We start from the raw sequence: 13952 nt of genomic DNA, 5'->3' as shown, positions 1-13952 counted from the left end.
CTTAGCTTTGGAACGTCGAAAATGATCTTGCATAACAGAACAGAAACGCTTCGGAGCCTGTTTCAAAAATACATAAAAACTGTTAAATCAAAATCTCTCCGAATTAGTTTTACAACGAATGCTATACATAATGATACAAGTTGTCTGAAAAAAACAATTGAACAGTTCCATGGCTGGACTCAAGTCTGCAGGCCGCGTCACAAATCCTGCCCAAATTTTCCCCGCTAACATTTAACAATACGACATATATATCCTGTGAACTACTATGTACAATGCATTCGTCCGTTTTATCTGCGTCCATGTTCCGGCGAAATTCATAAAAACTCATAAAAAATTTGCAAACTTTTAATCTCGTCGTAAGATACGTGTTTTCCCGTCACAGATTAACGTCGGTTTTCCTAGACTGGGATTCTCGGAAATCCACACGGCCTGCAGACTGGAGTCCAAAACTGAAACTATTCAATTGTTTTTCAGATAACTAGTATCATTATGTATAACAATCGTTGTGAAAATAAATCGGAGAGATTTCGATTTGACAGTTTTTACGTATTTTTGAAACAGATTTCAAAGTGTGTTGATTCTGTTATGCAAGATCATTTTCGACGTTCCAAAGTAAAAGTTCGGTGCTAAGACCACCTAAAGATAAATTTTAAATGTTCCTATTATTAATTAGAACAGGTTTCGCTTTATTTTTTATATTTTACGATGACATTTTATTGCTTTAAATCTACCTAGTGCAAAAACGGTAAATTTCTCCTTTTGACCTCCAGGGTCACTAAGACCAAAGGTGAATTTAGCAAGTTTACATTTTTATTGAAAGTGTGATTACTTTCGATCATTTTCAGCTTCTTTTCATAATACAAGAATGACTGCGCATTCACTTTCAGTGCAAATGAACTCATTTGACCTTTGACCCCGAATATCTCGAAAACGCCACAACGGCGGACTGATTACCACTCGGCATCGTATTCTACGCAAAATTTCACTCTAGAAAAGTTGGGTCTGGTTTTGTGCCCATTTGATGGACACCCCCCCCCCCTCCCGCGCTGAGCCTCCGGTCTGATATAAATGAACACCCCAACATACTAACCCGGTGATTGTCAAAACAGACCACGCATTTTCGTGCGTGCACTGCATTAGAAATAAAAAGAAACACCGTGTTAAAGCTGAACTCCGATTACAAAACTACAGAAATAATCTAATAAAAAAAATTGACATCCTAAATCAACTAAAATTTGGATTTTATATTTAGTTAAGATTTCGAGAAACAGGGCCCCGAGCTCTCGTAATTTAACACTTCGAACGCTGATGACGCGTTCTCAGTGTACAACCTTGCACGAGATCGGTTGTTCATTTAGCTTGAACCCCTCTGTCTCAGTCGATAACCCTTACTGACCAACTGTTAAAAAAGTTCACAGCCCACTGATTTCTGCGTAAGGTATTTATGAGCACGGCATTGTTGGCACATTCACTGATGTCTTGTCACTCGAAATTGAAAAGCGCGTATCATTCGTATTTTGCTCACAATCCGTGTACATTAATTTTTTCTGCACTTTGGCTAGCTTTAAATAATTCTTTGTCAGAATCTACGTTTTCTTACTTTTTCAACCACATTGTCTACAAACTGACTTGCTGGGATTAGTTCGTCGTCCGAATCGTTTGACAACATTGCAGTTTGTGAACACGTGGTTACTAAAATGTAATGCACGTGCAAGTTAGACTTGTTTTCTTAATTTTGTCATATCAGTCGCAGGGCCGATATGGGATAAACCATTGTATTATCGGTGAAATCAATTAGGATAGATTAAACATTAATGTCGGTGTGTAAGACACATATTCATCTCTTACATGCCATGTCTTGCACGAGACCATTAAACAACTTAAAATAAGGACACTATCCAGCACGTTCATTTCAATAAAATACGTCAGGTGGGTCCAATATTTCAACTTGTATAAATAATGTACGCTTGGTACATTGCCCGTATCATTATTTGAAATAATTGTACAATAACATCAAAGGATGACGTCACATCTGTATTTTAATACAGAGTAAAACACGGTAACATTAGAGAATTATACAAATAACATAAACGGATTTGTATTGATTTGATAGTATTGTTGATGAATATTGATGTTGATTATAACTGACTTACGTGTACATTGCTTAAGTCATGGTATCTACCTTTTTTATATAACTGAATTCTTAATATATAAATGTTTTATCGTTGTCTTTTTTTCTAAGTTTTTCTAAATCTCAGATTTGACTGCATCATTCCATAGGGCATCCATAAATTGGGTAATTTGTAAAACGGGAGACAAATCCAATAGTTCATTGGGCCAATCACATGGTTTTTGACTTCAAGGACTTCAGCAAAAAATCGGTTGATCTAAGTTTTATGTGACTTTCCATTTGTAAAGTTAGGCCAGTTTATTTTCAATATATTATACAAGAGCTTGTCAGCAGAACCGACGAGATAATGAAATCGCTCTTGACCCCACAACTGGATGTGTTTGTTTTGTGCAATCGCCTCTGGCATTCGACAATCAGGAATAATATCAAATGTTTATTTTTAATTATTTGATGGCCAATTGCCACACCACATCTGCCTCTCAGTTGGTCAGACTGGTGGGCAACGTTACCTATACCCCCTAGCATTTCTGTCGTTAGTGCGATAATACAAGTATTTGTCAGTTTTACAGCTTGTTAAGAAAACGATTTAAGGATAGGGGCCATCAACTGCAAATAATAATCATGATCCACTGGAGAATTAGCCAAGAACTAATTTTAATATACTTTAGTCATTAGTCAAGGACAGTAACACTGGGATAAGCTTTTGAAGAACCTCTAAAATTGCGGCAAAGGGAGTGCGTCCTAGTTTGGGAGAGGTACGCGGACGATTCAACCGGGCTAGCATTCCTCTGGGTGGCTGATTTTCACTAAGAGGACGGACAGTCTCGATGTTACAGAGATATACTGGGAAGAGTCCGATAGGGCAAGAATTCCACGAGACTGCTGTTACGTCACCGAACCGCGCTCTTGAACTATTCCATGTCCTTCTTCGCCCCCATTGAGAGAGGCGCGATGGCGGATGCTGGAGTAAGTTGATAGATCGAAAACTACATGTGCGAAACACTATTCGGGGGCGGGGGTAGTAGGATAAAGAGACAAGGCCCGATACGGTGCATGTGAGTAACCTTAATACGAGTACGGTTTTTTTTTACATTTATCGTCGATCAATGGAGATACTTTGGAAAAATAAAAACGTTGGATGTCCTTTCCCAGCCACCGTATAGACTATACCGGACGGAAAGTAAATATACATGTATATCTACTGAAGTCTAACGTAGAGTACACGTCAACCAGTGCATGAGACTCGGTTGTTCATCCCATTAAACGCTCTTCCTCGGGATCCCCAGTGGTATCGTCCCCTTCTACTTCACCATACCCTGGATTCATTCACGGAGGAGACACAGTCAAATTATCCGCCATTGATACTTGTGCTATAGTTATCAATCAATCGGACACAGCTCACCAAATATTTCCACCCCGTCACCCACGAAACTAGGTCCAAAGCTATTTTTAGTCTTTCGCTCGCCATCCCCCCCACCCCTTTTTGCATGGGGATTTTTGTTGACCTTTTAGTGTAGAATCGAAGAAATGGGTTTGAAAATACATTTACTGTCAGGTTTTTGTGAATATTCAGGCGGAAGGATACGAGAGTTAAGAGGTTGTTTTGGTTGAAATGTAGGGCGGAAAATTGCATGTTTATTTGTCTCTACTTCCAGCTTGTGTATCTCAAGTTTTTCATGAAGAACCTCCTACGTGCTTTTGGGCTCGATCTGTGGTAGAAAGCAATAGAGAGAGAGAGAGAGAGAGAGAGAGAGAAATGGGGTTTAACGTCCACTCGACACAAACTAGGTAATTTCGGGACTAACATATGGTTCAATTTTATTTCCATAATTTGCTTGCGCGTAGGGGGTCTTTAGCAGTGGGAGGAAACCGGAGGACCTGGAGAAAACCCACGAGGTTGGACAGGCGACCCTACTCCTTGTCACGTACAGCCGGGGAATCGAAATCATGCCAGTTGACTCAATGACAGACTTTATGATACAGCGCGCACGTGCTAACAATTCAGCCATCCACAGTGCCACAGTCGTTACGATAATAAACAAAGTTTCAGGAGAGCCAGCTCAATAAGATTTTATGATAAGGCATTTTTTAAGTCTTTGATAAAGTCTTGTTTTATTTGTTTGAGAAGCTCGGGTCTACTGTATATATCCAGAGCTGTGTATTCTAACACCTTGGCTTGTTTCAATGTGAACGACTGGGCGACAGCAGAACCTGCAAATATAAAACAAACATGGTTGAGTAAACTACAAAATAAATTCTCTAGAATACAAAGCCTCTTGGGATTTTGGTTCGGTGACACGAAGTAGGTATCTCTTTATTGAAATAAAATTGAACCATGTTAGTCCCGAAATGACCTAGTTTTTGTCAAGTGGACGTTAAACCCCATCTCTCTATAAATTCTCTAGAATACAAATACCTCCCTAGCAAGTGTAATGGGCGGTCATATACTGAACTTGGGATTTTGGTTCGGTGACACCAAGTAGGTATCTCGCTCTCTCTCTCGCCCTCTCTCGCTCTCTCTCTCGCCCTCTCTCGCTCGCTCTCTCTCTCTCTCTCTCTCTCTCTGAAACCGTACCTGAATCTGTTGTGAATTCCTTGGTATGATTGGCTGCTTTACCACCAATAGAGTACATAGGATGTATTCTGGGTACCACGTGCGAAACATTACCCATATCTGTCGATCCAGTTCGTGGATCTGGTTCATCCCATAATTCAATACCTGCTTCCGCAGCATTCGTCTCGAACAATCCCACAATGGTCTTATTACTGATTAAACTGGAATATGGTCTGTCATCAAACCTATAGTCTACCTACAAATAGACAAAACTATAGTCTACCTACAAATAGACAAAACTATAGTCTACCCACAAACACACAACAAAAATCGATATCAGAGTTTTGGGAATCTTCGCCGGAACCACGGTGACTGGCTGAGCTCGCTAACTAGAAGATCATATGTTCGATCTCAGTGTTCGTCGATAAATCGTCTCAGTACTTCCAGTCTGGTCTCCTCTTGTGGCTGAACCACTGAGGGCCCATTCATATGGCAAACTCGTGGACAAGACATCTCGCACAACATACTTTGCTACGACCCACTCTTGATCCTATTCCACATCTCAAGGGTTTGTTTATGTTCGTTTCAGTACCTGTACAGGTGGACCAGGTGTTTCATGCGACCCGAACGACTTTTCGTTGTCCGGTCGTTCGTCCTGTGCTACTGACAGTGATAAATCAGGAAGAAAAACTCCATAGAACTTTCGCGGGTAAAAAGGGATCAAACCCAAAACGTCCGGTTTGGCGATCTAGCACCGTATTAACTGAGCCACCGAGTTCAGAAGTGAAGTTGAATTAAGGCCAAGTATTTGTTCGGTATTACAGATAGCTTCATTGTATTTTGTCGGAGTTAATCATGTCTATCAATCAGTGGTCTACACGGGTTTTTTCTATTAGAAAGTGAAGGGCTGGATGGCCGAATGGCCATAAGGTCTGCCATTGAGCCAGCTGACGTGGTTTCGAATCCCCGGTTGTACGTGGCAAGGAGTAGGGTCGCTTGTCCAACCTCGTGGGTTTTCTCCGGGTTCTCCGGTTTCCTTCCCCTGCTAAAGACTCTTCGCGCAAGCGAATTACTGAAATAATACTGAACTATATGTTAGTATCGTATCCCAGTCAGAGAAGAGCAGAAGGATGTTAAACCCTATTATTTAATTGAAAAAATATTAAAAAAACATACCGTACATCCAGTTGCCACAGCAGCGCTTTCAATACATTCACCGATCTTGTTTATTAATACATCTACTTCAGTATCAGTTGGTGCTCGACAATAATATTCTAATCCAGTTAAATCTCCACCCTGTCTTATGAAACCTATCCATAAAATGAAATGGTGTTTAACGTCCCACTGTTCTGCTCTGACTGGGATGATGAAATCTTGCCAGGTCAGCGGCACGGCAGTCTCCCCTTATATCGAATCCGAACGACTATACATACGTTGGCATTGCCAGATCCTCAGTCCTATGTCACGAAGGAACCACGCCTGAAAATCCGGATGAGCTTTCTCGGCAAACAACGGAGTCGAATACGGGACCGAACACGGACCGAACATGGGACCGTATAGGTTAGCGAACAAACGTCTTACACCCCCTGCGGACCCTTTTCTTTCCTGTCATAAATCTGCGTAAAACATGATTGGGAGTGTGTGTGAGTGTGTGTGTGTGGCGGGGGGGCGGGGCGTGGTAATTACCTCTATTACATTAAAGAGCCGGAGAAATCACGTCGAATTGTTGCAGACATAACCATTCAAATTAAAATGACCAAATGTCAGTTTCAGCATGATCGAAGTTCTGTGTTATCAAGGTGTTATACCCCCGTTCCATTATTCAAAGACGAGTTATCGCATTATCAAAACTATTTCTTTACCGAGCTAAAATAATAACATTCGATATAATCAGTCATAATCGCATTCGACATAATCATATTCGACATAATCACATTCGATGTAGTAACAATCGACAAAACGGCTTGATAATCAGAAACAACCATATTATCAAGCTGTGTTCATATACGTGAGTGGCTGTATATACTGTAAACAGGGCTCAGTGTATAAGCAATTACGAAGAGCTAATATATATACACCCAGTCTGACGAAATATATCAAACTGATGAACAGCCAGTTTGACTTAAAACCTTTAGGATTAAGAGATCATCGGTTCTCATGTATACACCGAGTCACAGGTTGAAGATCCCCTTATAGTTGGGAATCGATATAAGAGCAGCCCGCATTAATTGAAAAGATTTCTTAAGTAAAACTTACTATGAACTGTACATCTTGGCGTAAAGTCTTTATATAAAGCGGCTACGCTCCCGTAACACATACCAGTTGCCTTTAGGGCATTCGCACCGTCACATGGAAAACCAGCCTCATGTGACTTTCGTCCATGATACACGACGGTACATCTGGAATAAAATATAGAGCAACAATCACGTGCTTGTTGGAAATCGATATGGCGCCACTAGTCGGACAACAAAGAACCCATTTATGCCTGTCAAACTTTGAATCATAGCCAACTCCATGGCGTATGCCCAGAGCGAAATGAAATGAAATGAAATGGGGTTTAACGTCCTACTGTTCTGCTCCTAACCTGGGCTAATGAAGACGGGCATACTCCATACAGTGTGCTATGAGGGAAATTTTGCCCGGGCAGCGGCGCTACGGCCTACTTTTATATCGAATTCCAACTGCCAATGGATCTTTTACGTGCACGCCAATGTGTACACGGGACCTCGGTTTTTCTTCCTATCCGAACGACTAGACAGCTGTCCTTGTCAGGCCCTCCATCCTGCATCAATGACAATGCCTAGAGCGAACACACCAGCGTAACTGAAACTGTGACAGAGTGTTGGTCTAAACTAAATTTCAATCTGATCCACTCCTCTTGCAGTGCCAAGGCCAATTCTTGCAGTGTTGTCGGTTGACGTTGACGTCGACGAACACGTCTCCCGACCATTTCCCAGACATGTTCGATATAGGGGAAAGGTTCGGACTTATGGCTGACCAAGGCATATAGACAATATGGTGACGCTGGAGGTAGTCATTCACGATACGAGCGTAGGGGGCACGGGCATTATCATCTTGAAAGATGAAACGTCGACCTGCAAGTTGAGCATGGGGCAGAACTATCGGTGCCAGAATGTGGTCGAGGTAGTACACACCGGTGACCCTTTCTTGAACAATATGCAAGTCCGTTCTGCCGGTCATGGTGATTCCTCCCAACCCATAACAGACCCACGCCCGAATCTGCCATGCTGTCTGACATTAACGTTAGCATGACGCTCATTTACACGCCTCCAAACGCGAGCACGCCTATCGGTGAAATCCAGAGTACATCTGGATTCATCTGAGAACATTACACGAGCCCATCGACGATTACCCTAATTTCTACGCTGCCTACACCATTGACACCTATTTGCCATGTGCTGGCGAGTTAATTGAGGCACAATTTCACAGGACCTGTGTACGAATGTATCAAACCTGGGCTTGTGTATTGACTCTAAGACGACCTGAACGAGGTGTATCATTAACATTGCGTGTTTGTTGGTACCGGTTCCAGAGTCTGCTGATCACAGACTGTGACACATTAAGCCTGTTGGCTACTGCTCGCTGTGTAGAACCCATTTGATGCATACCAATAGCAGGTAGACGTTCATCATGTTGAAGACGTCGTATTGCAAATTAAACGTAACACACTAAAGCAAAGATACGCTAAACAGTAAATCTAATGAAAGAACCAATAGGAAAGTAAACATGGATAGGATAATCCAGCACGCGGCAGTTTTCATCAAACCCTTCCTTGAAGTGTTAAATTTGACAATACCCCCCCCCCCCCCCAGGTGTATGGCTCAGTGGTTCTGTTGGGGCTATAAGTTCTTCATCTGAGAACATACTCTCAAAGCATGTCAAGTGTCCATGACTATTTATCATATCACAACCTGCATAGGTATTTGCATTTCAATATCCCCTACTTTCTTTGAAGAGTATATATGACGTCATGATGAAAATAATTGTCACAATTACTGCTTATTACTGGGCAACGTTTCGACTAGGCTTCTTTAGTCAATATCAAGCTATGATAAAAAATGAAAATATGACAGGACAATATATACATGTACAGAACAATACTTAGTTAATAATGAAAACAAGAGATCTCCCTTAAACATTCAATAATACCAATTTGACTAAAAACTGACTGACTAATTGATTAATGGATAAGTTGTTGTGGAGTATATACAATGATTAGTAGGTTTTAATAATGACAAACGTTGAAAGAAAATGAAATTTGATAAAATGTTACCAACGACCCCTTTCACTGAAATAAACCAAATGATTAATGAATAGATTGTTGTGGCGTATTTACAACGATTTGATGAGGTTTTAATCATGACAACATCCCAAGAAGATGAGATTTGATTGGTATTATAACGAAAAATAACTGATATGTGCATGTTGATGCGAGTATCTGACAACAGTCAAATTCGATCTACTCAGGCGATGCCGTTTACTTAGTATAATTAATTACTAACTGGTTAATTGATGGTGTTGGTGGTTTGGCATAATCGTACGTTGACGGATGTGACATCATAGCAACATCAATATCATCAAATACTTTTGCATTTATCAGGTCTATCTTTCCACCTCCACCTTCTTCGGCAGGTGTTCCTAAAACCGTTACCTGAAATTTAAATAAAAGGAAATACGTTTAATATCTTACGCGCGTATTAATCTATACCCGCCAGTGGTACTTTAACGTGCTTCAATTGCTTACACCGCTCTTTGGTTTTTCGTCGACTTCGAAGAACTATACACTCTCTGTCCTGCATCACTGACAGGTTTATCTTTCTACCTCCTCCTTCGTCTGGAGTTGTTCGGTGGGTCTTTAACGTGTTCCCAATGCAAAACACCTCTTCTCGGTTTTTCGTATCCTTCGAAGGTCTAGAGACTCTTTGTCGTGCATCACTTTGACTCCCAAATGAACTAAAAATTCAGAAAGATCTTGACGGCTCACGTCAAGATTCAAGCCCGTGACCACCTTCCTAAAGCAGTTTCATGACTGGAAAATCAAAATTTCTCGACCACCATCGAGCTACTGTGGCCCACAAATGAACTTGAAAAAATTCGAAATCAACTTGGTCAAGTTCGACTATACATACCTCCTCCAGTGGAATCTAGGAATCGTTTATGTGGGTCGAGGGGAACTGTACATACCTCCAGTGGTATCCGGGAATCGTTCATATGGGTCGAGAGCGACTATACATACCTTCCCGAGTGGAACCTGAGAAGCATTCATGGCAGCTTTAATAGCTAATCCTGTAGCTACACCAACTTCGGCTATAAGATTATGTCCACAAGCATGTCCTATTTCCGGTAAAGCATCATACTCACATATCACACAAATATTAGGTTTAGAAGAATCGTCATCACCATATGTTGCTCTGAATCCCGTCTCTAGGATAAAATTTCTCTCAACTTTTAATCCCGCCTTCTCTAGAAACTCTGTTAAAACTCTGTGAGCAGAATGTTCACTGAAGTTAAGCTCTGGTACAGACCATATAGCTTGACTTAATTCATTTAATTCTTCTTTATACTTGTCGACGGCGCCTTCGGCTACCGTCTTTAACTTAGTAATATCCATATCTACAAGGAAAAAAATTAGTGTCGTCAGAGAACGAAACATGTCCAACTTCACCTTTGTACATATTTTATTATATAATTTTAGTCAAATTACTAATGGACAATGCCCGAATTGATATCTCACTAATTTTCCAAGTCTTTTAACTGTTTGGTTTATACTTAATGTAAAGATATATATTACGAAATTATAGTTATCACGCGTTCTTGCTTTATCCATGTCTTCTTCTGTATTTAAACACCTGTTTCCGATGTACAATTTAACATTTTTGATCAAATATTATTATATAATTATTTTAATTCTAAGCTTGTATATGTTCCATATTCGACTGTAACTTTTGTCAGGTGACCGAGCGATACCAATCTCGCTACTGTGACCGTTAGCCAGTTTTGGACACTCGTTTATTAACAGTGCAATTTTAACCATTTATTCCGGTTTATTCCATTAGTGTTGGAATAAGCTACAGCCACCAGAAAACAACATATCGACAGCAACAATATTAGGGCCTCGACGTAATATTTGTTCCAAATTCATGAACATGTTAGTCGGCACGTACACCAACGGAAATGAACTGTCAGTTAAATAAACACGTTTGTCATGTGCCCCCTTCAATGTCAAAACAGTGTTTAAAACATTTGTGATGGGAAAATACCAGTTAAGTCATTAGGTGTATTTGACCAATCACATAATTAATTGCATAAACCTACGGATATAAAATAGCAAGATCTGAACGTGACCGATCTCTCAAGGCCAATGTCCATATAAAAGAGCAAAACCGGAGATCTACAGATTAGACACGGTTGAGATTTTTTAGAGATCAGAGAGAGAGAGAGAGAGAGAGAGAGAGAGAGAGAGAGAGAGAGAAATGGGGTTTAACGTCCACTCGACATAAACTTGGTCATTTCGGGACTAACACATGGTTTCATTTTATTTCAATAATTCGCTTGCACGTAGTGGTCTTTAGCAGTGGGGGGAAACCGGGGGACCCGGAGAAAACCCACGAGGTTGGACAGGCGTCCCTAATCTTGTCACATACAACCGGGGATTCAAAACCACGCCAGTTAAGTCAATGACAGGCCTTATGATACAGCGCGCACGTGCTAACCATTCGGCCATCCAACCCCCTTTAGAGATCAGATAACATTTAATACTTTAGGGGACACCATTGGGTTCTTTAGAAGACCATTTGATTCTCATGATGTAGGGGTACCCAGAGTCTAGCCACACTGGTTAGACTTGTACAGGAGTGTTTTTGAGAGAATGCCTTTTATGTAGTCTATGCTTGTAGCCATGTATCCTACTTTTAGCATATAACGTTGTATCCAAGAAACTGTTGTATTGTTGTTCCTGATAACCATAGTTATCTGTTGCTAACTATAGATTTTAAAACGAAGTCCTAACCAAAAAGATTTATAATAAGATCCACGCCAGAGACATTCCTAGACGATCATCGGGCTAACAAGAGAGAGAGAGAGAGAGAGAGAGAGAGATGGGGTTTAACGTTTTGTTGAAACGTCGTGTTATATGTCCATAAACCAGTGATTGTATTGCATATATACTGTGTTGTGTTTTTTAATGTGTTCAATCGCTAAATGCCACTCTAGGATTGTGTCATGAGTTATCGAATCAAGTGTCGTATTTAGATCCCAGGGGTTTTGTCCACTGCCCCAAGCTCCTGAAATCACCACATGTCTGTCTCTCTTTATTGTACTTACAGATTTCCAGTTTGCATATAGCTACGATTTAAACCATTGGACTTAATCAAAGATCTTAAGGTCTGCAGCACACGCATCAGATCATGCGACTCAATCTCTTGTATGAATATACCCTACGTTTGTCAGCAAAGGTTCCCTCTTACCAGCTATACTCTAATGTAGTCCAGTTTAATGTAGGTCTTAAACGTGACACGATACATGACCCTGAAAACGATGTCGCATGACTGTTGAACTGTAAATGATATATAGATTATAAATTACTTATATTTAAAGTAGCACGATATGATGTTTTATAGCTGAAATGGGGCATATTTAACTTACCACGATATGTTATTTTAAAAATGAAATGAGGCTTAACGGCCTATTTAAAGTAGCACGATATGTTATTTTATAAAGGAAACTGGGTTTAACAGCCTATTTAAAGTAGCACGATATGATGTTTTATAGCTGAAATGGGGCTTAACGGCCTATTTAAAGTAGCAAGATATGTTATTTTATAAATGAAATGGGGTTTAACGGCCTATTTAAAGTAGCAAGTTATGTTATTTTATAAATGAAATGGGGCTTAACGGCCTATTTAAAGTAGCAAGATATGTTATTTTATAAATGAAATGGGGTTTAACGGCCTATTTAAAGTAGCAAGATATGTTATTTTATAAATGAAATGGGGTTTAACGGCCTATTTAAAGTAGCAAGATATGTTATTTTATAAATGAAATGGGGCTTAACGGCCTATTTAAAGTAGCAAGATATGATATTTTATAAATGAAATGGGGTTTAACGGCCTATTTAAAGTAGCAAGATATGTTATTTTATAAATGAAATGACATGAAATGAAATGGGGTTTAACGGCCTGTTTAAAGTAGCACGATATATTATTCTATAAATGAAATTGGGTTTAACGACATTTTTAAAGTAGCACGATATGTTATTTTATAAATGAAATGAAATGAAATGGGGTTTAACTTCTTACTGTGCGACTCCGACTTGTCTAATGAAGATGGGCATACGCCATACATACTTTAATGAGGGAGATTTTGTCCGGACAGAGGCACTTTTATGTCAAGGGTTCTTTTATGTGCACGCTAATTGTACAGGGGTCTTGGGAACGACGATACGTTTTGTCCCTTGGCAGTCCGTCCATCCTGCACCACTGAACAGGGAGGAAAGCACCTATGAATGTTATCGGTCAACACCGGGAGCGAATCTGAGACCTTCTGGCTAGCGAGACAGCGTCTTTCTCACTAGGCCACTCTAACGACAAATTAAGCCGGCCTACGTGACCCCCTTATTATTTTATATCAGACACGCCCAATAATTGACTCCTTGAATTAAGATATCGGCAGGTGGTAACCATTTTTTAAAATGATGTGACCCATGACACTACTCTGTTTCAGACGCCACCCGACCAACAGCAATATTACTGAACCGCATTATTAAAAATGTAATTGGGTTTAACTGTCCTCTTTTAATCAACCCGTACACATTATTATTATATAAAGTGTATTGTTCCGACAATACTGGTTGTTAGCAGGAAATACGATGGTTAATCCCGAGGTGGCTGTTACCAGGAGATACGATTATAATCCCGAGTTGAATGTTACCAGGAAGTACGATGTTCGATCATGGGGGGGGGGGGGCGACAAAGTTCCTTGAGAATGTCCACCGAGATGCCCGAGGTTGGTTAGTGGCATAGACCGAGAAAATATCCAGGGGTTTTCCGGTGTTGTATCGCCTTGCCGCAGTGATGCATGACAGAGATTCTGGTAAGAATCTGTGGTACACGTAAAAGAACACGCGACAGTTTGAAATCGATGAAGAGTAAACGTTATTGAGGCTTTCCGTCCATCACTCTACATGTCCATATTCATTATCCCGGTTGGTGCAGCCGTAAAGTAGGACGTTAAACCCCATTCCATTTCG

At 40.4% G+C, this 13952-nt stretch overlaps 1 protein-coding gene across 1 annotated transcript; it reads right to left on the bottom strand.

Annotated features, from left to right (window-relative positions):
- Nucleotides 1-4202: 4202 nt before the first annotated feature.
- Nucleotides 4203-10317, bottom strand: LOC126812507 (xaa-Arg dipeptidase-like). Its single transcript, XM_056098388.1, has 4 exons — nt 9943-10317; nt 9205-9357; nt 4707-4941; nt 4203-4342 (listed from the first exon to the last, which is right to left on the bottom strand). The coding sequence occupies exons 1-4, from the start codon at nt 10315-10317 to the stop codon at nt 4203-4205; spliced, it is 903 nt and encodes a 300-aa protein (XP_055954363.1).
- Nucleotides 10318-13952: the final 3635 nt, after the last annotated feature.

Source organism: Patella vulgata, chromosome 2 (genome assembly GCF_932274485.2).
Source record: "Patella vulgata chromosome 2, xgPatVulg1.2, whole genome shotgun sequence".
Lineage (NCBI taxonomy): Eukaryota > Metazoa > Mollusca > Gastropoda > Patellidae > Patella > Patella vulgata.
The sequence above is the reverse complement of the archived record's forward strand: the minus strand, read 5'-3'. Positions and strand labels throughout refer to the sequence as shown.

Excerpts from the sequence above, each read along its gene's own strand:
- LOC126812507 (XM_056098388.1), bottom strand. The coding sequence starts at position 10,317 with ATGGATATTACTAAGTTAAAGACGGTAGCCGAAGGCGCCGTCGACAAG. Across the intron at positions 4,942-9,204 it reads CACCATCAATTAACCAGTTA|GTAGACTATAGGTTTGATGA; the intron begins GTAATTAATTAT and ends GTCTATTTGTAG. Across the intron at positions 4,343-4,706 it reads GGAATTCACAACAGATTCAG|GTTCTGCTGTCGCCCAGTCG; the intron begins GTACGGTTTCAG and ends TTATATTTGCAG.